The following is a 25665-nucleotide window of genomic DNA, read 5'->3' on the forward strand; positions in this document are numbered from 1 at the left end:
GGGCGGTTGGCGCGCACGGGGCCGGACTCCGGCCGGGCGCACCTCCACACGCACCCTCGCCGGCCTCGGGTCGGAGTCGGGGCCTCCACACGCACCCTGGCCGGCCGGGGGCGGGGTATGGGTGCGGCGGGCGGGGCCCCGAACGCCCAGACAATGCGGCGCGCGGCGGCCAGGAACGGCTCGGCGGGCCGGGGCGCGCGCCGCCTTCCTTCCTGCGGGCTCCGCTTCCCGGCGGCGCGGCAGCGGCGAGCGCGCCGATTGGCGGCCCGGTCCTCCCGCCGCCCCGCCCCACGCCCGGCCGGCCGCCGCCCCCGGTCCGGACCCGCCCCTCTCCGCGGGAGGCGTCGGGGCCCGCGGCTGGGTGGCGGGTAGTTCCCGCCGGCTGTGCGCGCCCGCCTCGGGGCTCGCTCTGAGAGGACGCGGCGGCGGCGGACGCGGAGCCCTCGGCGCGCAGGCAGGCGGACCGGCCGAGCTGCGCGGGGCTGCGCGCCGCCTCTGCTCCGCCGCCAGGCCCCGCGCGGCTCCCGCGCCCGGCTCTCCCCTTTGTCCGCGGGCCGGAGCGGCGGCGGCAGCGGCGGCGTCCGAGCGGCGGTCGGAGCTCGCGGAGGCGGTTGAGGCGGCGGCGCCCCCGCGGCCGTGCGCCAGCGCCCTCGCGCCGAGGCGATGCCGGACCAGATCTCCGTGTCGGAATTCGTGGCCGAGACCCATGAGGACTACAAGGCGCCCACGGCCTCCAGCTTCACCACCCGCACGGCGCAGTGCCGGAACACCGTGGCGGCCATCGAGGAGGTGAGGCGGCCTGTGCGGCGGCTCCGGCCGCAGGTATCCCGCGCCCGAGCCCCGCCCGCCGCTCCCGCATCCGCATCCCGGGAAAACTTTCTTTGCTCCGAAGCCGGACGCGGCCGGGCCAACCCTGCCCGAGACAGAAGCCCTTTGTTCCCGCCTAGGTGGCTCGGAGGAGATGGGTGATGGCCACCTTGGGCCTCTGTAAGACCTCCCCTCTCTCGGCCTCGTGGCCCTTGCGGGGTTCCCCGGCCTGGTCCTTTCACCGCAGCGCGGCCAACTTTGGCCAGAGTCGGGGTCGGCGGCGAGCTGTGGGGATCCCGCTGCCCGCCGCCGCCCGCCGCCGCCCGGGGTCCTTGGTCCCCGGCGCGGACCTTACCAACTTGTTCTTGAAGTGGCGCGACGGGGGCAGCTCCGCTCTCCGAGCTCCCCGCCGCCGTCCCCGAGCCCTGCAGGGCCCCCACCCTCGGGTCCGCGGGTCCGGGGCATCCCGGGCTGCCTGGGAAGGCATGCCCGCCTCAGCCAGGGCGGCCTGGCTGCGCTCCACCCGTGCCCGGAGAAGGAACTGCGGGCAAGGTGTGTGAGAGTCGGCGCTTCTGGGTCCAAGAGGCCTCCAGGAGCCGCTCCCCGGTTACGTGGGTCTCACCTGCTTGAATCCGGGATGCCACCCTTCCCCTCAACCTGGAAAAGGCCTGGTTTTAGTAAAGTGCTTTCAAGGTGCAAAGTCATCACGCCTAGCTGCTAACCAGCACGCTCTCCAGGTCCTGGGGAGAGGAACACGTAGGAACGAAGAAGCTTGGTTTGAAAATTAAAGCCGTGGGGAAATGGGCAGGCCGTGAGTCCAGGGGCCACCGTTGGCTGTGGTTTGAGGCACATCCTCACCTTCAGTCCTCCTTTTTCTTACCCACCAAACGGGATTAGTAATGCATCCTTTCCAGGATCAGAGACTGTTTGAAGTGCTTAGCACTCTGCTTGACTCAGAATAGGTTTACAAGCCACACATGTGGCAATAGTGAATCCATGATTAAATGTCTCTTGGCCAGAATGTCAGGTTACAGTTTTAAAATTGGGTTTTGCAGGTATTTTAGCAGAAAACGCCTGGGCTAGCAGGCTTGAGGGGAGGTCACCAAAGAGCTTTAAATGAAGCAATGGCATTATTATTTTTCTTTTTTTTCTTTTTTGCCCATTTGAACAAAGCATCTGCTGTTAGGAATTGCTTGAAAAAAAAAAAGTCCAGAATGTTTTCCCTTAATGGAAAAATTTTTTCTTTGTAGCTGTAAACAGTCAATAAAAGGGAATCAAAAGTAACAGATTCAGCATTCTGAATGCTGTTAATATAGCTTGGGTAGCCTTCCTTCTCTCCATTTAATTTGGCGGAAGAGAGCTGCATGTAAACCTTTCCTATGAGTTCGGTGATTCCCCAGATCACTTAATTCTACTTTTAGCAGCAAGGCTTAAAAATGATGCCTTCAAATGAGGCAGATGGGGATGGGTGAATGAATTTTTTTCCTAAGTGCCAGTTAAAAAGCACAGTGTTTTGAGAATACACCATTAATAATGTTTATGGAATGATTGCAACCAAAAAGGTAGCTGAATATTTCTTAAGGGAAGGAAGCATTGTGCATGATGTCTTTCTTTAGAAAGCTTGATTATGTTTAAAGTTCTGTTGCTTTTCCCCACTGCAGTTTGTCAGTTAAATATTATTAGCATTGGCAGATGTTGGAAAGCCAAACAAATAGGAATTGCTATTAAAATTGGCATACACTTTCTCTGATTAATTTTAGTTTACAGTGTGTAATTCCAAAGCTCTTTTTGTATGCTGTGCAGGAGATTACCCTAGAGCTCAGTTACTGAGCAGATTACAAAGAGACTGGATTTGGTCATTTCATTAAATTGCAAGCTTGCTTCATGTTGCCGTCTAAGCCCAAGATTTGGTTCAAGTCTGAAAATGGAAAAATTAAAATCATTTCAGGTTTATTTCACTTTAAGCAAATCTACATACGTGCTATGATGATGGTACGTGTGAGCTTGGTTTTATAACTAAATTTGAAAGTTGTTCACTTTCTGAGGTAAATCAATGTGGATTTTTAAATAATGCTCTTTCCCAGGGTGTCTAATGTTCCTTTCTGTTACCAAAACTTGTTCTGTATATGGTTTAATAACAATTGATGCGTACAGTATTTTGGTTTTAAACAAAAATCTTCTCATACTGAGACGAAACGTGAGAGGGTATCATGACATAAAGTTACTCATTTAACAAATAAAATAACATTTGCAAGCTCTTGGTCTTATTTTTAAACAAATGAATCATGGAACTAGCAAACTAATTTTATATTTATTTATTTATTTATTTTTGAGACAGAGTTTCACTCTTGTTGCCCAGGCTGGAGTGCAGTGGTTCAGTCTTGGCTCACTGTACTCTCTGCCTCCCAGGTTCAAGCGATTCTCCTGCCTCAGCCTCCCAAGTAGCTGGGATTACAAGCATATGCCACCATGCCCAGCTAATTATTTGTATTTAGTAGAGACGGGGTTTCACCATGTTGGTCAGGCTGGTGTCGAACTCTTGACCTCAGGTGATCCACCTGCCTTGGCCTCCCAAAGTGCTGGGATTACAGGCATGAACCACCACGCCCGGCCAGCAAACTAATTTTAAACTGATAAACCTTTTTGAATCTGTTATTTCTAATGTAGGTTATATCTGCCAAAAAATCATTTTACAGTTAAAATGTACTGTTTTGATTTGCATACTTGTTGCTGGAATATTATTATAGTAACTGTGGGTCCCTATCCTGTACTATGAAACTCACAGGTATTGTATTCAGTCCTTATCTCTGCTTTATGGGTGAGGAAATTGAGGCTCAGAGAGGTTAAGTAATTTGCTAAAGGTTATAGGGCTCTGAAGTGGACTTTGAACTTGGCTCCTGCTGCTTTCGGAAACCGTGCTGCTTCCTGTTACTTTTCATAATGCTGAATTCTCTAAATTACTCCTTTGTCAGATTGACCTGGGTTCAAGTTCGGACTCCACCACCTGCCGGCTGAGTGAACTTGAGTGAGATGCCTAACATTTTCTCATTTTCCTCAGCTTTAAAGTCTGGGTAATAATACCTGTCAACTTCAGAGGATTGGGGTGAGGTTTTAGTGAGATAATACACAGCACAGAAGCTGCCAGACAATTGGTTACCGGATTATATAGTGAGTCCACAGGCCCCAGCGAGGGCTTTTACAGTGAGGATGGGATTTACATGGGGGAAGTGTCACGGAAGTGGCTGAGTGGGTGAGTGAATGAAACACTACCGTGTATCTGTTAACCCATGTGTATTTTTAAAAGTTTGTTGTCAGGCCAGATGTGGTGGCTCACGCCTATAATCCCAGCAGTTTGGGAGGCCAAGGCGGGCAGATCACTGAGGTTGGGAGTTCGAGACCAGCCTGACCAACATGGAAAACCCCCGTCTCTATTAAAAATACAAAATTTGCTGGGTGTGGTGGTGCATGCCTGTAATCCCAGCTACTTGGGAGGCTGAGGCAGGAGAAACACCTGAACCCAGGAGGTGGAGGTTGCGGTGAGCCAAGATCACACCATGGTACTCCAGCCTGGGCAACAAGAGGGAAACGCCGTCTCAAAAAAAAAGTTTGTTTTCCTGACAGCTGGTGAGAGCATACCTGTGTTTTATAATTTTCACTTGACCACCTTCTCTGGTTCAAGTCATCATTTTGTACAATTTTAGCAAACTTAGCAAAGTCTGGTGCTGCAACCAGAGTCTGCCCTGTGCTTTTGGAAAAATAAGTAGTTGTGACAGAAATTTGAAAAGTGAGGGTTTTTTTGTTTCTTTTTTTTTTTTTGGTTTCTTCGAGCCTCTGGGCACTTTGAAATATTTTCAAAATAGGAAAAAATTGTATACATATTTGGAATATTCGTGTTTTTAGTTAGACCCTCCTTTATAGCACCATCTATTCTGCCTTGCTTATTTGGCATTGATGTAGTTTTAAAAATAAATTTGATGTTGACTTGTAAGTATTAAAATTTAATCTACTTCCTTCCGGGGCCGTAATTCTCTACTTTGTTGTCCTTGGTTACCTTGGCAATCCCATTGCTGTCATAAGCACAGGGTTCTAACTGCAGGGGTGGGGTGAGCATCTGGGCCTGCTGGCTCCCAGGGGCCCTGCCGTCCATGGGACCAGACCCCTCCTAGCAGCAACAGTGGGAACCAGGCCTACGTGCTTTGTGGCAAGAATGTGATTCTGAATGTTAGCCCTTTGTGACTTGTTTGAAAAACAGCTCCTCCAAGTCCCCAGATGAACAGATTCTTGCTGTCTTCAGAAGGACATCACCTTCTTGCCCAGAGCATTCATGTTTTTGGAAGTGAGCTTTGATGGGTCAAACAGGGCCATGTTTTAAACTATGTTCTGAAATTTGAATTTCAGAAAATTTTGAATCACTTAAGGAAGCCATTTTCTCTTCATATGTGAGCCTTCCTCCCTGCCCCCCGGTGAATGCTGAATTCAGTTTCCTTCTTAGGATCAATGGTAGAAGTACTGATGCCACTCCTCGTGGGTTCCAGGTCCTGCCATGCACTCAGGATTCCTGAGTCCTTCAGTGTGCTAGGCTGTTTGTGAGGTGGCAGGAATAGAACACCAGGAAGAATATGTTCTCTCTTTGAAGGGACCTGCAGTCCAGCAAGAGGAACAGAATCCTAATCCTATAAACAAATCAGTGCAAAAAATGTGAGGACCACATCTGTAGGAACGCCTGGAGTCCTGTGGATGTGCAAGGGTGCAAGTGTCCCAGGGCCTGGGGCTGTGGTGAGGGAGGGCCTTGTATGATGTCGTGCCATTGATTCTTGAAGTCCAGGCAGTTACCTGTGAGTTACCAAATGCTAAGGCACTAAGCTGGTTCATTATGGTCTTTTGTACCTGCCTCCCTGCCTTAGGTAAATATTGATCTGGTCCTGAGGTGGCAGCCAACTCAGCCTCTGTGGTGGGATTTTCACAGTCACCTGGTCTCCAGAGGGCTGCTGAGACCAAGAATTTGGAGTGATCCTTAATTCTTCCCGTGCACCCCATGTTTCCAGGCGCGGTGCCTTCCTTTGTGGAGCATATACATGCATTTTAGGCCCACACTGTCTGATGAGGCAGCCTATGACAAATCCAGCTCTCAGCTGCCGTATCTGCTTAGTAGCTACACGTGGCTGGTGGCTACCATATTGGTTCAGCAACCAGCGGCAGAGGCATCCCCTGGAAGCTTGCTGAAATGCAGAGCCCCAGGTTCCACCCAGGACCTGAATTTTTACAGCATCCCCACATACACTACAGGCACATGAGAGCTTGCGAAGCACTGTTCTAGACGGAACCCCGGCTGCACACTGGAGTTGCTTGGGCGTTTGTGAAGCAGAGCTGCCTGGCTCCACTCCCTAGAATTCTGACTTAAATTGGTCCGAGCGGGCTCTGGAGCCTTGGCATTTTTTAAAGGCTCCTCCCAAATAGGGTTGATAATCACTGATAGACAGTTATGTAACATAACCTTAGGCAGTTGATAAGTGCTGTGAAGGAAAGTCATGCATATCATGGAGATACAAAGTGGTTCTGGAGATTAGGAAACCAAAGTCAGGAAAAGCCTCTCTGCAGAGGTGACATTTGAGCAGGCTGGAATGCAGAGAGGAAGCCAGTCACAGAAGATGTGGGAATAGAACAGCTTGGGAAAAGGCCCTGAAATGCCAATGGGCGGGATCATGGAAGGACTGAAGGAAGGTCAGGGTGTGGCGGGGGGGAGTGGGTGAGGGAGAGAAGGATGAGAGATGGCGGGCAGGGGGGTGGGCAGCGCCAGGTCACACAGGGCCTTGTCCATCTTGAGGAAGGAATTTGGATTTTGTTCTGTTGTGATGGGAAGCTGTTGAAGGGTTTTCAGCAGGGAATAACATGGTCTGATTTACATTTTAAAGACTTCACTGTGGTTGTTCTAGGGAAAAATAGACTAGCAGGGCTTGAAAGGAAAGAGGGAGACCAGTTGCGGGGTGAGGGGCTATTGCAGTCATCCAGGCGAGAGGGTCTTGGACGAGGAGGTAGCAGGGGAGATGGTGGTAGGTGGCCCGATTGAGGTCCATTGTACAAGAAGAGGGGTCCAAACCTGCTGATGGATTGTCATGATTGTGTGCTGTTGGCATAGAGGTAGACCCAACAGAGCTGCCCCAAACAATGCAACAGCCAAGCTCAATTCATCCAAGCCCTCTGACCAGACCTAGCATCCCCACAGTGAAGCTGGTGCTGTCTAGAGCTACTTAGTGTCAGAATCCAGGCCAACTCTGTGCTGCTTGATGTGACTGGTATAGGACTTGTGTTGGGACCAGTTCCAGGGTCAGTCAAGACCCTGGGTCAGTCAACTATGCTTCAAGATTGAAGCATAGCTGCATAGACTGGGGCCCAGGGAAAGAGAGAAGCATGGCTGCATAGACTGGGACAGAGGGGTCTGCTCGTGCGACCCTCTGCTGTTTCTGGGCAGACTATAGCAGGTGATATTTCTGGGCATTGTCAGGTGCCTGGGATGCTGTCCCCATTTCAGCTCCCCAAACACTCCTCTTTCTTTCCCTACTAAAGAGAGGTGACATTCCATGATCTGAACCTACCTCCTTTGCTTACGTCTTTTCTGTGTAATGTGGCCTCCAAGTGGATTGCTAGGGCCCTTCCAGGTACTTTTTGTCTTTTTTGTTTGTTTGTTTGTTTGAGATGGAGTCTCGCTCTCTTACCCAGGCTGGAGTGTAGTGGCATGATCTCGGCTCACTGCAACTTCTGCCTCCTGGGTTCAAGGAGGATTCTCCTGCCTCAGCCTCCTGAGTAGCTGGGATTACAGGTGCCTGACACTGTGCCTGGCTAATTTTTGTACTAGTAGAGATGGAGTTTCACCATGTTGGCCAGGCTGGTCTTGAACTCCTGACCTCAGGTGATCCGCCCACCCAAAGTGCTGGGATTATAGACGTGAGCCGCTGCTCCTGGCTGCCCTTCCAGGTGCTTTTTATACCATTATTGTTTTTATCATGTCATCAATGTCTTGGAATAAACAGACCACCAACCCGAGCTGGAATGCTTGGGCTGTATTTTTATGATGATGGTCATTTCTGTGAAGGGATTTGACTGATTGAGTTTCTTCACTCATAAATGGTATATTGGACCCCTACCATACATTGTCAATGCCAGGTGCCAGAGATGTAAAAGTGGACAGGATGGCCTGGGCATCTTAAAAAAAAAAAAGTGGACAGGACTAGCTCCTTCCTTATAAAGCACTTAATAATCTCATGTATTATGTGCAGTCCTGTTTCATCCTTTTAACCTTTTTTGTGCCATGGCTCCCTTTGACACTCTGGTGAAGGTGGTCTGCCTCTTCAGAACAATGTTTAATGCATAGAACAAAATAAGATTTCAGAGGAAACTAATTACAGTCATGCATTGCTTAATGACGAACATGCATCGTTTAAAGATTTCTTCGTGGTATGAACATCCTAGAGTGCACTTTACACACACCCAGATGGCATGTAGGTACCTAGGCTATGTGGTAAGAACCTATTGCTCCCAGGCTCCAAACCTGTGCAGCATGCCACTGTATTGAATACTGTGGTAACTGTGACACAGTTACAGTATTTGTGTATGGCAAGTATTTGTGTATCTAAACATAGAAAAGACGGTAAAAATGCCTCTTATAATCTTATGAGAAGTCGTGTGTGTGGTTCATTGTTGACTGAAATGTCATTATGTGGAGCACGACTCTATATTGAAATTCAGTTAGCAGAATATTTAAAAAATTTTTGTCATGCTTATAATGCTTCTTTACTAAAGCATTTAGTAACAAGATTTTGTGGTTGGTCTAATAAATACCTTAATTTTGAGATATTGATGAATATAAACAATATGAGATGCTTCTAATATAATGTAATATTCATGTATCTTTTATTAGAGTTGCAAGTATTGATTAATATTAGCACGTGTTGCTTACATTTGTAATTGAAAGATGATAAATTTCAGTTAGACCCTAATGAAAATACAGATAAATTTTTTTTTTCCAATCCAAGTTTATGGACCCCCTGAATTCAGACTGAGAATTCCAGGCTTGATGGTAAGTTTTGTTTAGCTAGTTTTTTTTTGGAGTGATGGATTCTTTAACAACTCTGTTTGTTAAATATAATTATTATATATCGTAATTATTATGCTGTCATTGCCATGAATTGGTTCTAAGAGTCTAGCTGAGAAGAGTTGCACCTCAGGCCAGTGTTAGAATTATGAGGCGCTAAAGGTGTTTAGAAGCGCTCTTGGCAGGGAGCCATCCGCTGTGGTTTTACATCCGTGGGGTGCCCTCTGTTCTTTCAGGGTTATGGCTTGGCAGCTTCTCATCCGATCCCACAGGTTAGTTCATATACTTGTGCATGCCTCAAGAGTTCAGGAGAGCTGTGAATTGGACCTTCTGAGTCCTGTAATTAGGATTCTGAGCTGGGTGGGTCCTACAACCCAACTCTCCTATTTGTGCCTTTCTTGTTTGTCTCACGTAGCATGTACTGCCCTTGATTCTGCAGGGCAAGTTCCATTGTGAAGCACCAGAAGATTCATGGGCACCACCTACCCAGAATTTTAAGGGAGACTTTGCAGTGTGTGCTGTTTTTGGTGAGGGTGTTTATTTGAAATGATGCTGCTGTTGCAAGAGTGTGTTGGGGGTATCCAGAGTGTGGTTGAAGTTAATGTCAGTTGATTTTTTTTTTTTTTTTTTTGAGACAGAATCTGGCCCTGTTGCCCAGGCTGGAATGCAGTGGTGCTATCTTGGCTCACTGCAACCTTGACCTCCTGGGCTCAAGCGATCCTCCTGTCTCAGCCTCCTGTGTAGCTGGGACTACAGGTGTGCCCCACCATGCCTGGTTATTTATTTATTTATTTATTTATTTATTTATTATTATTATTTTTGAGATAGTGTCTCGCTTTGTCACCCAGGCTGGAGTTCAGTGGCGCCATCTTGGCTCACTGCAATCTCCGCCTCCCAGGTTCAAGTGATTCTTGTGCCTCAGCCTCCTGACTAGCTGGGATTATAGGTGCCCACCACCACACCCAGCTAATTTTTGTATTTTTAGTAGAGACAGGGTTTTGCCATGTTGGCCAGGCTGGTCTTGAACTCCTGACCTCAAGTGATCCACCCACCTCAACCTCCCGAAGTGCTGGGATTACAAGTGTGAGCCACTATGTCTGGCCCCTGGTTAATTTTTGTAATTTTTATAGAGAGGGTTTCACCATGTTGCCCGTGGCTGGTCTTGAACTCCTAGACTCAAGCAATCCTCCTGCCTTGCCCTCCCAAAGTGCTGGTATTATAGGAGCGAACCACCGTGCCCAGCCTCCCCCTTGTCTTTTCTAACATTTATGGGGCACTTACTGTGTGCCAGGCATGCTTTAAATTCTTTACATATATCAATTATTAACTCATTTAGTTATTACCAAAATGCTATAGGGTCCAGCGAAATTAGGCCACGTTACCAAGTTCATGGAGCTAGGATGTGATGTAGCTAGGATTCATTCAAATCAAGCATTTTGACACCAGAGTCTGCTATTTCTTTTAGCAGCCAACAGCCTCTGTAGAGCCTGTGCCAACCAGGACCCTTGGTGTTGCAGCCTCTGTAGCCAGCACGCCCTCCTTTGCTGTTAGTGTTAGAAAGTTGCAGCTATTGCATTGCTTGAGTGGGTGCTTCTGGCAAATCCTTGTTGCTTCTCGGTTCCTGTTTGCCTCATCTGTCCTCCTTGCTACAGAAATTGTTCTTCTTTCGTCTCCTCACTGCTCTGCCGACATGCCCAGCCCCGCAGAGCCGAGTGGCCAGGGGCATTGCTGACACCCTGGCAGGAGGCCTTCCCTGCCGACGGTGTTATTAATGATGTCATTTTTCCACTCCATGCTGAAGATGGCTTTCTCAATAAAATCAGGTGGTTGATGAAGACATTTCCCTCTCATGATGAATTCCCTTGTCTTTTAGGATTCTAGCCAGGCAGTCAGGATTGTCGGGATCTCTTTCCCCACCTTCTCAGAAGAAATCTTGTTCTTCTTAGAGGTTTTTTTTTTTTTTTTGACAGAGTCTCGCTCTGTCGCCCAGGCTGGAGTGCAGTGGCATGATCTTGGCTCACTGCAAGCTCAGCCTCCCGGGTTCATGCCATTCTCCTGTCTCAGCCTCCCGAGTAGCTGGGACTTCAGGCGCCTACCACCACGCTGGGCTATTATTTTGTATTTTCAGTAGAGACAGGGTTTCACTGTGTTAGCCAGAATAGTCTCGATCTCCTGCCTCGTGATCCGCCCGTCTTGGCCTCCCAAAGTGCTGGGATTACAGACGTGAGCCACCGCGCCTCGTTTTTTTTTTTTTTTTAATGAAAACGATAACGGTGACAGTGCTGACATTTCTCTGAGCTTTAATTCTGTGTTAAGGACTGTGCTGTGTTTTAAACTGATGATTTGATCCCCTCAACAGTCTTGAGGTTGGTCCTATAGGGACATGCCTCCAGGTTCCACATTCCACAACCAGCAATTGCTAGAGTAAGAATCCCAGTGCTGTGGAGGAGGTCCCACTCCTGCTGATCTTTTAATGCCCCACCTGCCAGTCTCTCTGTTGCCTGGGGAGATTTCTCTGTAGGTGTTTCTGTGGGTTTCCTTAGTGCAGGGTAATGATGGTTGTTGATCACCTGCAGTCCCCATTGTTGCTGAATGTGATTACCTGGAGGTCATCAGACACTAACCCCTGGGGAGGCACTTCGCATCAGAGGTGTTTATTAATTTGACCTTGACCGAGTGGCCCCCTTAGAGCTGAGGGGCCAAGAACACTGTCACTGTGTGAAAAGGACTAGGAGCCACCCAGACCCGTAAGAGTATTCCCTTCGTTTCAGCAAATTGTATTTTGAGATTGCCACTGAAGGGTGAATCATGGATGTGGCCTGTCTAGGCAGATTTGGGTGGAGAGAAGTCAGCTCCCTCTTAACAGTTAGGGGAGTTTGGAGAGGTTTTGAAAGAAAGGGAGAATGTTAAGGCCTTGTATTGTATTCCCCTGATAGCCTGAATCTGTTACCAGCTCTTTGGACCTTGGAGCAGGTGACTTCAGTGGTCCTGCCTCAGTTCGTCATTTGTAACATGGAGGGTTGGATGTGATGAGTCCAGTCTTTCCAGCTCTTGACCTTCCATGTCTGCTGCTGTCTGCAACACTTCCCCTGCCTCTTGACACCCTTGCTTATTTTGGTCACCTTCTCTGGTTTTTTCTTTATTTTGGCTATTAATATTTATATTTTCCAAGAAGTTAGAGCTCAGAGTGAACTTTACCTCTTTCATCACCTTCTTTGAAGATTCTCTCCTTGCAGGTATCCCTGGAGTTGATGTGGTGGTTGGTACTTGAGCTGGAATCCCAATGGGCGCCTTGCCGGTTTGAGTTTGGGCTGAATGAGGCTGTGTTGTTTGCCATCCGTCTTGCCTCGGAGCGGTCTTTTTTGCAGTCTTTGCTGCTTTTCTTGGTCTCTTAATTAAAACTTTGTTGTGCTTTGCTTCTCTGGTGAAAAGCAGGTTGTATCAGTGATGATCACCGGGTTTTGTGGTCATTGAGTAATGTGGACTGTTGAACTTGAAGAAAATACTGGTTTTCTTATATCCAGTGAGCTTCCCTAGATTTTGCGGGGAGCCAGTGTTCTCATCGTTGGAAGATGTCCTCTGTATTGTGAAGCAGTGGTTTTCACATTTGCCCTGTGGTTCGGTTGTGTTTATGTTGTGGAGCAGAAAGACCTAGCCAGGGAGTTAGGAGAGCGGAATCGGAGTTACAAGGTCACCTTATTGTGACCTTGAGCCAGTTAACTGTGTATCTGGTCTCTAACATGAGAGATTTGGACTAGGTGTTCTCTGACCATCCTCCCTGACCTAAAAATTCCATAGTTCTTTGTATTCATATATACTGGATGTGAAAAGGCCCTGGAATAAATGATAGGAACAAAAATCAGCCAGGAATGGCTTGTTGACAGCCCTGAAAAGACAACATGGTCACTGAATCATATCCTCAAATTGAATTATTTATTTTTGAAAAAAACCTTTCTATAGTATCCTGAGAAACTTACTTTGTGTTGTAGTTGGTTTTTTAAAAAAATTGAGATATAATTCATATACCATAAAATTCACCATTTTAAAGTGTCCAACTAAGTGGTTTTTAGTGTATTCGCAAAGTTGTGTAGCCATCACCATTATTTAATTCCAGATCATTTTCATCACCAAAAAGAAACTCCATACCCAATAGGAGTCGTTCCCTAGTCCCCTGTACCCGAGTCCTTGGCAGTCACTCATCTACTTTCTGTCTCTGTGGATTTGCCTATTCTGGTCGTTTCATGTATGGAATAATATAATATGTGGCCTTTTGTGTCCGGCTTCCTTTATGTAGCCTAATGTTTTTAAGATTCATCCAAATCATAGCATGGATTTGTACTTTATTTGTTTTTATGGCTGAATAATATTCTGTCATGTGTGTATGACACATTTTGTTTATTCATTCATCAGTTGATGGACATTCGGGTTGCTTCCACTTTTAGGCTATCATGAATAATCCTGTGAATATTCTTCTACAAGTTTTAGTGTAGACATACATTTTCAGTTCTCTTGGGTACATACCTAGGAGTGGAATTGCTAAGTCACTTTAACTTTTTAAACTTAAACTTTTTAAAGTCAGTTTAACTTTTTGAGGAGCTGCCAAACTGTTTGCCAGAGAGGCTGCACCACATGATGTTCTTACCAGCCATGTGTAAGGGTTCCAATTTCTCCACATCCTTATCAACTCTTGTTATTGTCTGTCTTTTTTATTACACCCATCTTAGTGGGTGTGAAGTGGTGGGTTTGATATGTCTTTCTCTGATGGATGACTAATGATTTTGAACATTGTTTTATATGCCCATGGCTGTGCGTATCTTCTTTGGAGAACTGTCTATTCAAAGCCTTTGCCATGTTTATATTGGATTATTTGTCTTTTTATTGTTGCGTTGTAAGATTACTTCATATATTCTGTACACTAGACCCAGATCAGATATATAATTTGCAAGTAATAATTTTCATTTTGTAGATTGTTTTTTCACTCACTTGATGGTGTCCTTCAAAGGACAAATGTTTTTAATTTTGATGACATCCAGAATAGTCATTTTTCCTTTGGTTGCATAATACAGAGTCACAAAGATTTACACCTGTATTTTCTTCCATTTTATAATTTCAGTTCTTACATTTAGGTCTTTGATCTGTTTTGAGTTAATATTTGTATATGAGGTGAGGTGGGGGTCCAACTTCATTCTTTTGCTTGTGGATATATCATTGTCCCGGCACCATTTCTTGGGAAGACTTTTCTTTTCTTCTTGAATTCTCTTGGCGTCCTTTTTAAAAATTGATTTACTTTTGATATATGGGTTTATTTCTGGACCCTCAGTTCTGTTCCATTGATCTTTATGCCTGTCTTTTATGCTGGTACCATAAAGCCTTAATTAATTATAGGCCTTATGGTATGTTTGGAAATCAGGAGGTATGGGTCTTCCAACTTTGTTTTTCTTTTCCAAGATTGTTTTGGCTATTGAGGGTCTCTTGCATTTCCATGTGAATTTTAGGATCAGCTTTTCGATTTCTGCAAAAAAGCCAGCTGAGATTTTCATCGAGGTTATGTTGACACTGTAGTTCAATTTGGGGAGTATAGACATCTTAACAATCTATCATAACATCTTCTATCTTTGAACTTGGGAGTTTTTTTCATTTTCTTTTCTTTTCTTTTCTTTTTTTTTTGATACGGAATTTTCCTCTGTTGCCCAGGCTGGAGTGCAATGGCGCGATCTTGGCTCACTGCACACTTTGCCTCCTGGATTCAAGCAATTCTTGCCTCAGCCTCCCGAGTAGCTGGGATTACAGGTGCCCGCCCCCACACCCGGCTAATTTTTGTATTGTTAGTAGAGATGGGGTTTCACCCTGTTGGCCAGGCTGGCCTTGAATCCTTGACCTCAGGTGATCCGCCCACCTCTGCCTCCCAAAGTGCCAGGATTATAGGCGTGAGCCACTTGCACCCGGCCTCATTTTCTTGTCTTAAATTTCTTTCAGTGATGTTTTGTAGTTTTCAATGTACAAATCTTACACTTCTGTTAAATTTATTCCTAAGTACTTTATTCTTTTTGATGTGAGTGGAATTGTTTTCTTAATTTCATTTCTGGATTATTCATTGTTAGTGTATAGAAATACAGTTAACTTTTTGTATATTGATCTTATGGCCTACAATTTGCTGAATTTGTTTATTGTCTTTTATAGTTTTGTGTATACGTATGTGTATTCCTTAGGATTTTTAATATGCAAAATATCATTTGCAAATAGAGACAGTTTTGTTTATTCTCTAATAAGCTGAGCACCTTTTATTTCTTTTTTCCTGCTTGCTGGATCAGTTCTTAATCATCTTTAAATGCCCAGCGATTTGCACAGAATAGGTGCTCAGTAACTGTATTAATTAACTTCAGTATTAAAAATCAGTTTTTATGTAAGCTGCAGTTTCTTGTATTTAATTTGTTTTATTTATTTGGCCTCTGGGCATGTTGATAAAATGGGATGATTTGCTTGCTTGGTCTTTAGTTGCAAAGGAAGTTAGTGGAAATGGTTTTGCATTTGTAAATGGGTTTTAGATATTTGCCTTGTCTGGCCACGGTGCTTGGTAGTCACTCAGGAGGCTTAGAGCCAGGCCTCCTATGTTCTCTGCAATAGCAAACCCTTTCCAAGCTGTTGTTTCTGCTGGTGAGTGTGGCTGGTGTTTTGATTGTTTTCTATCAACATTGCCTTGATTTGGTCCCCACAGGAGACTGCTCACTTCTTGACAAAAGGTAATTATTGAGATTCCTGTTTTTTTTTTCTCACCTTGTGAATTCTCTTGTTTTTCTTTTTTCGCAAATAGGAATGAGGTGTGTTCACTACTGGAGCATTGGGCTGTCAGAACCCGTAACTTTGGTTTGCCTTGGTCACAGCCTGCCAGGTTGCGTGCTTTTGATTTGGAAGAGGTACTGGTGGGTGTGTTCGCCAGCAGGGATCACCCACAGTAAAAATCATGGGTAGGAGAAATGGTCCTTCACCCTTTCCCATCTTCCTTCTTTCCATTGTCTACACTCCTGGTCCCGCCTTTTCCCTGGGGACTGGGATGCTTATGCTGGAGCCTCATCAGTGTCCAAAGCTTAAAATTCTCCTCTCCTCCTCACTTTTTTCCTCTTCATTTTCTCTTGACCTTCTTTGCCTTGGTCTATTTCCAGAACCTCCAGGGCCTGGGTTTTCCTTTTAAAAGATCCTATTCCATCCAGAGGAGACTCAAGAGTCCTGCTTTAATTTGGGATTTTAGGCAGAGGCCTTCCTGCGTCTCTCAAGTCACACTTGCAAGCGACTGCTTTGGTGATGACATTTAAAGTTGGCCTGCTTTCCTACCACTCTGACTCCCCTCAGTTTTCTAGAACTGGGTTTATTGTTCTATATTTTAAAAATGATTTATTATCTTCTATAGCAATGTTGGAAGGAGCTTAATTTTCGAAGTGCACAGTTCTCTTTATGGTCAGAGTGAAGTAAAGGAGATTTGATTGATCTTATGACAAAACTGCTTTAGTCATAGCTGATATGAAATCTCTTAAGGGCCCTGTTTTATTTGCTCTTTTAATTTATGAACCTTCTTGGATCCTTCAAGCGTCCGTATACTAAGCCAGTGAAGCCTTATCTGGAACATGCAGGCATCATTTTTGCCCCTAATATGCCATGAAATGCTATAGGGTTCTGATGCTTTGTTAGATTTTGGTGTGAATTAGGGAGTAGCAGTGTCAGCAAATGTGTGTTTCAGAAATTTGTTAATTTTTTTTCAAAGGAAAATGTACTATTAGCTGGAATAAGCTGGCAGCCATAGGGCGTGCATTAGACTTGGAAGTAAACAGAAAAAGACCCCCAATGAAGTAGAAAGTAGCTGCTATAAAGCCCATTTTGTTTCCCTGTAGTTCAGGGTCATGTCATCCTCAGGCTTCCAGAAAGACCATGTAGTGAAATGGGAACAGCAGGGACCCCGTGCCCTACAGCTGAGGCCAATGGGACGGAGGGGGAGAGAGAAGAGTTAGACCAGCTTAGAAGGGTGGGGCCACCTCCTACTCTGGAATTCCTGCAGGTCTCACTAAGCCACAGCAGATCGTGTTTATTGATGTTAGGTGGTCGTTAAGAATAGTCAAAATCAGCATCCTCTGCTTTGGTGCGCTGGGGTGTACGTAATCTGCTGAGGATAGTATCCATGAAAATAGTTTTTGAACTTTGCTTTGCAAATTTTGATGAGCTTGAGTTCACTGAGAAAATAAATTTCTGTAGAACAATTCCTTCATTTAATGTTGGCCCAAATGAGGCATTTAGTATAGAATTTGGGCCTTGATGGAATAACATGGAAATGTTTTCTGGGATACATAGCCTAACCTGATGAGGACAACTATTGCTGAGCAGTGTGAGGGAAGGGAGGATTGCCCAGTGAGTGACTGGTGCCGAGCAGGAGGCTTCCTGCTTGACCTCTGAATACTCTGGCACTTCCTTTTTAGGGTCAGGAAGCTTCCAAATCCAGAGATCCCCCCGTTTTCAGTTTTTAGTTTTCCTCTGGAACTGCCATACCAGACTGAGTGTGCCTAGTGTTGGGACTAGGTATTACTTCTCTTTGAATCCCAACATGATGCCTAGCATACATCATTGTCAGAAAATGTTTGTTGATTGTCAAGGTCCTGCTAATCTTGTTGATTTTGTGATTTCCTACCTTTCTGTTTCAAAGGATTGCTGTATGCCTGGAAATAAATCTGTTTTGGTTTGCAAAATCAAGGTTGTCGTGTCATCCTTTGAAACAATTAGAGAGGCAGGAAAATCTTTTAAGGATGATTGAACTCTCCACTCTATATACCATCCCAATTAATATCTGATTTCTTCTTTGAAAAACATAATTAATCATATCTTTTCTTCTGTAGAACCTTCCCTAACACTCCTCATTTATCAGAACAAATTTCTTTTCTGAATTTTTGAAGCAATTAGTTTCTGACTCTCTTTGTGTGTCCTTTTTTATCCATCCATCCATCCATCCATCCATCCATCCATCCATCCATCTGTCCATTTATCCATCTCTGTCTATCCGTTGATCCATCTTTGGGACAGACCTGGGATGTCTGTGCTCAGAAGCAGAGTGCTCTACATCTGGGAAGCACGGTGGTCATGCCCACAGCTGTCAGGCTCCTTGCATGCTGGGCTGTGGTCCTGGCTTCTCTTGTCTTCTGTAGAGCGGGAGTCTCACCAAAGGAGGGCATGGGAGGGCTAGGTTTAGTCAAGGTGCGTAAGTTGAAACACTGCAAATGGGGTTCAGCGTACCCAGGGTTGTCCCTGTTTGGTCAGGGCAGGGTCAGCAAAGCTGCAGCCTGTTTTTGTATGTAAAAAGTGTAAGCTAAAAATGGTATTTTAAAATGGTTTTTAGGGGTTGTAAACAAAATCCCAGAAGAAGATGCAACAGAGACCATGTATATGCAATCTGCAAAGCCTAAAATATTTATCATCTGCTCCTTTATAGAAAAAGTTGTCCCAACCCTGGTTAGAGCTCTGAGTGTGGGTAGATCTGTCTCACAGATCTACTCTGTCCCAGGGTCTGTCTCAGCCTGGGCCAGAATACTGAGTTGTGAGGAACCTTAAAGACACTTGTCTAGTGGTCTGTAGGACGCATGGCCCTGTTTAGACATTCTGCTTGCTGTGGTTACCCAGGGACCTGCTGCTGTGGAAGCAGCCTTTTCTTCCCCAGGAAATGTATATTAACTGAAAGCAAGTACTTTCACCTTTTCCTCTGTGGTCCCGATTTTACCTCTGAGGTCGTGAGTAAGTCCAGGTGACAGGTGGGTCAGAGCTGGATTATAGAGGGCTAAGCATGTCAGTCGGAAATTGATTCAGAAGGTTGTGGGAAAATATTAAGGGCTTTTGCGTAGGGGAGTGACATGAGCATAGCTGGGCTTAGGAGGTCTGGCCTGGCATGGTTTGGGATCCTGGGGGAGTTGGAGCAGGCTGGTAAGGTTAGGGGCAGGGAGACCAATAGGAAGCATTGGCCACTGCCGTGGGAAGTGGTTGTAAGGGTCTGGATTAGGGCATTGGAAATACAAAGGAAGGGAAGTTAAGTGTAGGGCATAGGGAATACAAATTCCAGGGAAGTTCAGTGGCAACTCCTCATCTTCTAGTTTATGCTGTCACCGGGGTTGGTTGGTGTGTGGTTGCCATGTTCAGGCCAGCCTTCCTCCTTCCCTTCCTCCTTCCGTAGAGCAACTGCTCCATATCAGGCCATGGGTTCTATGGAGTTCCTGCCTGGAAGGCGCCCATGGGCTGGAGGAAAGGAGAAACAATGGTTCTGCCAGGGAGGAGATGTCATTGGATAAGCTCCTTGAAGGCGGAGGTTGTGTCCTATGTGCTGCCTCATGCAAGCCAGTCTCACCCTGGGGCACATAAGAGGGGCTCAGAAGGTCGGCTGTTTGAAGTCCCACAGCTGACTGGCCACATAGATGATAATGCTGTACACCAGAAGTCAGTGTTACAATAAAACTCTTAAAAATCCAATCTTACCTGTACTTTTAAGGAACCTACCATTTACAAATAAAAGATCAACCATTTATTCATTCAGTATCTGTTTTCTGTAAAGCACACTGTATGACTGTATACCCTTATGCATAGTAATTGCCAAAATGCCTATTGCAGGGGGCGGGGTCACCTCCCTGAGGCCGTGCAGAACTCGGCATGGGTCTACTTTCTGCCCCTCTTGAGCTTTTATTTCCTTATTTCCCCAAATACCTCTGCCTCATTTCTTGATCTAAGGATGTTCCTTGATGACTTCAAGGGTACCTTCCAGCTTAGGGATTCTGTAATTTTAAAGTCCAGCTTGCTGAAGGGCTTTGTGGTAAAGGGGGAGTCGGGAGGATTGCTGAGGTTGTCCTGCTCTGGATGCTGGCCTCTGCACAAAGGTCCTTTCAGGCTGCCGCGGGGAGGACTGTCCTGTGTCACTTCTTCCTCCCTCTTAATCCCTGGAAGGGAGGACATGGGGAACAGGTCACAGGGAGCCTGGAAGAACAAAGAGCATGCTGTCCATCCACTAAAAACATTGACAGTCTAGCAAATAGTGTGCTCTTCCCTGGCCTAACATCACCAGCCTGTGATCTCTCTCCCAGTACTCACCCAGGGACCAGAAAGGCAGGAGGTCTGGAGAGAGATTGCAGGTGGCTCTCTTGGTCAGTCAAGAGCCATTCCCTTCTCCTGTGTGCTGGAGGGTTGCACCATGGCTTGGGATAGGCTGTTGTCGGTGGAGCAGAGGTGTCACCCAGCTAGAAGGGTAAGGGAGCTCAGACCCAGTCCAGGTGTTCAGGTCCTGCTCCCTGGCGGGAGGGAAGGATGTGTGAGAGGATATTGCAGATCCTCCTCTCCTGTGGATCTGGAATCCTGTTCATCTGCCATCCAGTCTGCAGCCCTGCTGTGCTTGAGAAGTCTTCATTTCTCACTAGCAGCCTCCATTGTCCCCACTTCCTCCATTATCCCTACTTCCTACATTTTCAGGGTGCTTGGTCTCTGCTGTACCCTCAGCCCCTGATCCTAAGGGCACATGCTCTGTGAAGAGGGGGACTTGGGGTTGTGCGCACCTGTGCCCTGCAGTGCCTAATGCCTGAGTGTTGTGCCGGCTCTGCCTGTGTCGTTCAGCAGTGAGCCTTCTCTAAAGCAAGGGCACCGTTTGCACGGCGGGCTTGTTTCCTGTGTTTGTGTTCTTACTTCCTAAAACCAAACTGCAAACTCCTGAGGGCAAGAGCTCTTTTTTCTTTCTTTAAAATAAGCTCTCATTTTTATTTATAAAATAAGGCTATTTTCTTTTTTTTTTCTTCTTTTTTTCTTTTTTTTTGAGACGGAGTCTCTCTCTGTTGCCCAGGCTGGAGTGCAGTGGCTGGATCTCAGCTCACTGCAAGCTCCGCCTCCCGGGTTTACGCCATTCTCCTGCCTCAGCCTCCCGAGTAGCCGGGACTACAGGCGCCCGCCACCGCGACTGGCTAGTTTTGTTTTTTTTTTTGTATTTTTTAGTAGAGACGGGGTTTCACCGTGTTAGCCAGGATGGTCTCGATCTCCTGACCTCGTGATCCGCCCGTCTCGGCCTCCCAAAGTGCAGGGATTACAGGCTTGAGCCACCGCGCCCGGCCAAAATAAGGCTATTTTCAAGCACCGTTTGGGTGGGACAGGGCTCATGCACGTTTTACAGCTGAGAAACAGCATCACAGAGCTTTAATGGCTCTGTAAAATAAGATAATTGGTAAGTGGTAGCCCTGAGACTTTAACCAGGATCTGACAGCTCTTGTTCAATGAATGATCTTTCTGTAACCCAGAACCAGCTGAGTATTTGGGAGGTGCTCAGTAACCATTTTACTGAGTTAAAAAAATATGTGGGTAAGGTATTTGTGAGTATATGTGCATATACACAGATTCTATATGCTTAGAAACTTTTTTGACCAGCCTCTTTATTTGAAAAGGGATTTCAAGGTTTGTATATGCATTGTTTGTTGCATGTTACTGTCTTTGGAAATGACTAGTGAAGATAGATTAACTTAGAAATATTTGCATGTTACATCAGAAGAGAGTTAATAGTACTGGTTGCCATTAATGCTAGTGGTATTAGCTGTTCCAGCAAAAGGTACTACTTATTCATAATAACCAGATAATAGCGAGATTGGAGAGAATAGTCTAGATAACATTATGAGTGTCTATATTTATAATTTAAATGGAATGGGGTGAATCTTTTAATATGAGGTTTTAAGAATTCGAGAATGTTAGTTTGAGACATAATTCATGGTGTGTGGTTGATAAGGACATACTCTTTGGCCATATAACCTTGGAGAAGTCATAATCTTGAATTATTTATCATTGGAATGAATCATCCTTTTGAGAGAATCATATCTTCCTTCAGTGTTAAAAATATACTTATGTCATCTGTCATGGTGAGTATTCCAGTTACAATGCATATTTCTTTTTTTCACATCCTGCCCACTCACTTGGTGTTATCCTTGAGAAGAGAAAGATTTGAGATGATGGCTAAGTGGTTTCCAGTCTTTGAGTCTATAATCACATTCTCCGTTTCTTCTCATTCCTTTTGGTTGCTATGTTTTGATATTTGGTCTTTGGTCTCTTTCTTTGGGGAAGAGTGACTGGATGGCCACAGGAGGAGGAAACCCATTTGGGAGCTGATAGTTGATGTATTTTTGTTATGCTTGGCAGAGTGAGCGTCCCCCTTCTTCCTGAGCAGAGTTCATGTATGATGTACAAATGAATGGTCTCTTTCCATCTGGCCGTCACAGAGGCAAGAAACTGGTGCCTCTGGAGCATTGAATTTCTCAGACTCTCAAGGGACAGCAGAATGTGTATGTGAACTGGCACACCCAAATGCAAATTATTTCTGGTGATACCTAATATATGTAAATGTATGCTGCTCAGTTGGCCAAGAAATTATGAACAGCACTCTTCCTAAATAATGCTATATAACTGAAATTTTAGTTTTGTCATCACAATAGTGAAGTGTGTTGATAGTCCTGTTTCCTGCCAAATTTCTGTAACATTTCCAGCAGCTTCAAGCACCCCTCACGGGCCGACTCCACAGAGGTGGAAGATCCGGCATCTTAGGAGGGAGCGCTGCTGGGCTCCATTCCGAAGGCCGTGCCTGCCTTGTTACCGCATAGGGGTCTGGCAGTTGAGGGCTGAGGGCGGAAAGTGGACACTCAGGATAGAGACAGGATTCAGTAGAGAAGCGGAGTTTTAGTACAGATGTACGCCCCCCGCACATCTTCACGCTTAACCTCAGGAACAAAGAAACCCAACAGATGTAAAGACAGTAGGGCATACCTGCAGAGCCAGTGGCGGGGGCAGGTGGCTGGTGCTGCTTCCATGGTGGACTTTGCAGTTGCCCTGGGGATGGACTTTGCTCAGTGGTGCCCACTGCAGTGAACCTCAGCCCCACCTCTGTTGTCTTCACCCTTTGACCTCACTTGAACCAGGACTGAGGGGTTTCCCCTGTCTGTTGATGAACCAACCTGAGTAGTGTGCATCCAGCCTCTCGCTGAGCTGGGCACCGGGGCAGCGACAAAGGAGACAGGAGAAATGGCCATCCCCCTTGGGCACTGCTGGCCTGGCAGGAGAGGCCTAGTGTTTGTCTAGAGAGGAGCAGGGCAGATGTGGCCAGTATTGAGCTGGCTGCTTTTCTGTGGGAGCCTGAATCTCAGTGGAGCCTGGAAGGACATGCAGGCATTAGGCAGCCAGGATTGCCTGCGTTAGGCACCGGGCTGGGCACATAGAGCACTGGAGGGAATTGGTTGAGTAAGTGATGGAGTAGTTGACAGCGAACGGAGACTGGAGAGAGCATTCTGTAGGGGGACAAAGTGCCTGAGCCTAAGGAGGGGAGGCAGGCTGTCTGGAGAACACAAAGGAAGTGCCTGGCCCTGGAGGTGTGTGCCCCTCCTGTCCTCCATAAACTGTGGGTGGGCTGAGGTGTTGGGGTCATTGGTGGGCCTGGAGTGATTGCTGATTTCTGCAGCCCTGGTGGTTGTCAGTGGGCTGGGGTAGAGATGTGTGTTTATGTATGGAGCAAGGAAGGTCCTAGCCTTGATCAAGAGGTAAAGAAGCTGCGGGTTGAGGACAGCTTCGTGATTTCTGCAGGAAGAGATGATGATGTTTGCTTCTTTTACATTCTGCATTAAAGGCCCCAGACTTTTATGGGGCATTCGCTGATGTGAGTAAAGAGGGAGTCCTGGATTTCTAGGCACTCACAGTTTCAGAATAAACAGATATGTAAACAGCTGATTACCATATGGTGTGATAAATGTGTCAGGATACAGAGGCAGTTGCTATTGGCAACACCAAGTCAGTCATAACCTTCGGGAGTGAACAGTGCTTGTTTGCTCAGGGTCTGACCAGGGACCCAGAGGACCAGTGATGGGGACCCAGAGGGGCTGCGTGGGCCTGCCACCACTGCGAGCCTGGGTTACAAGACTGAGCGGTGCAGCCCTGACTCTGGCAGGCGAGTGTCCCAAGCCGAAGTTTCTGGAAGCCACAGCCTGAGCCCAGGGCCTGGAACCTGCAGGAGAAAACTGTGCTGAGACTGATTCCCCAGTGGGCAGCCCCACAGCTGGTCTGCAAGCTGCTTTCCCTGGGCAGACTCAGCCTCCTGCAGGAGGGGTGTGGGAGGGAAGGAGCAGTGTCTGTGTGCAGACCTGGGTTCCCCCAGAACTGAGGTGCTGGATGAGGTGCATGCATCCCCTGAGCTGCTTGGCGAGGAGGATGGTCCATGTTTTCCATCACAACTGGGAGTAAGAGCAGATATGTGGAAGGCAAGGACGTTTTTTCACCTTTTGAAGGAAGGTTGTTAGGAAAACGCCTGCATTTTCTAATCACTGGAGAAGCCCTTTTAAGCAGACCAGATTTATAAGGGTTTTGATTAGAACAGTAGTGTGGGGAGCGGCAATGTCTTTAATAGCAATAAAACCCAGAGGTGGGGTCTGCCTGCACAGGAGCGTGGGCCAGGGGGTCCTGTGTGACCTGGGAGGTGTGTGAGGGAGGCCCTGGGCTGGTTCCATGGCAGGGCACAGTCCAGCTTCTTGCTTCCTGGCAACACAAACCCCTGCCTGTTTCTGGAGGGCAGATGCTGCCCAGGCTCAGCTGCTTTGCGGTTCTATGTCGGTCACTTTCCCCAGGCCACTTCCTTCCTTTTTCTTCTTATGCCAGCCTGGGCAAGAGGACTTTGTGCTTCCTGCCAGCAGGATGGATGGGGGAAAGGCAGTGGCTGGGTGTTTCTCTCTGCTGGAAGGGTTTGCTGGGGTAAATCCTTTCCCTTCACTCCTTCCTGTAGCCAGGACCTTGTCACCTCCAGGGAGCAAGTGACAGTTTCCTTGACTCCTCACCAGGTTTTCAGGCTCTGTCCTCTTCCTCTCCCCAGCCAAGCTCTCCTCTGACCTCAGCCACGAGGGACTTGCTCTAGGGCTTAAGTTAGGTCACATCTGACTTTAAGCCCCAGTTTTAGCATCTGGTATGGTGGCAACAGCCTGGGCTTTGACAGACTTGGGTTTGCATCATGGCTTGGTACCTGCTACCCATGCGCTGAGATGCCAGTGAGCGGTCGCTGGTCATGTCACATAGCTGCCACCTCCCGGCGGCCAGCTCTGTTGTGTGTGTGTGCCCATTGAGATGCCTGGGTGCCGCCATACACCTGGCCTGCTCCTGCCTGTTCCTCCTCCTGTCAGAGGGCCCTGTTCTTGCTCATAGACTCCCCCACAGCAGCAGGCCTGCCTGTCTGCCTGGCTCTTGGGTGTCCCTGGCATCTGCATGCTGTGTTCCCATGCTCCTTCTGCTAGTTGGAGCCCTTGTGCCATGCCTTCCTTTGGAGACTCTCCTCTCTGTGCCATCTCACATGCCACCCTTGAGGTTTTAGCTCCGTCACCTGACAGCCTGGCCCTTCCCTGCAGCAGGTGAGGAATGAGAGCTGGGCTGTGCCCCTCCCACCCACTTGACCCAGTGGACCCTTTGGGAAGTGGCAACTGTGAGTCTGCCTGGCTTGCTCCAGTTGCCCATCTTATCCTGTGAGTGAAACTCCTGCTTCCATCTCTCTTGATCTGGCCCCTTCTCTCCATTCCTCCGGCTGCAGTGGATGCCTCTGTCATTTGTCGACCAGAGCATTCAACAGCCTCTGCTCCCACTGAGGTCATGGTGATCGTCTTAAAGATTTGCTTTTTAACTTTTGAGCTGAAGACACATTGGTGGCTTCCCTGGCCTTTTGGAAAGTAACCAGACTCTGGGTCCTTCTCCCTTGTTGATCTGGCCCCTTC

General features: G+C 46.9%; 1 protein-coding gene across 7 annotated transcripts in view; it reads left to right on the forward strand.

Moving 5' to 3' along the window:
* Positions 1-345: 345 nt before the first annotated feature.
* Positions 346-25665, forward strand: part of ASAP2 (ArfGAP with SH3 domain, ankyrin repeat and PH domain 2) — a 202472-nt gene continuing 177152 nt past the window's right edge. For 2 of the 7 annotated variants that reach the window (XM_073022766.1, XM_038006539.2), the window contains exon 1: positions 349-822. In XM_073022766.1, coding sequence (XP_072878867.1) covers positions 664-822 — 159 coding nt within the window. In that variant the 5' untranslated portion in view covers positions 349-663. Of the gene's footprint in view, positions 823-25665 lie in introns of all 7 variants that reach the window. The other 5 variants (XM_073022767.1, XM_038006536.2, XM_073022765.1 and 2 more) reach the window with 5 other exon arrangements.

Source organism: Chlorocebus sabaeus, chromosome 14, assembly GCF_047675955.1.
Source record: "Chlorocebus sabaeus isolate Y175 chromosome 14, mChlSab1.0.hap1, whole genome shotgun sequence".
Lineage (NCBI taxonomy): Eukaryota > Metazoa > Chordata > Mammalia > Primates > Cercopithecidae > Chlorocebus > Chlorocebus sabaeus.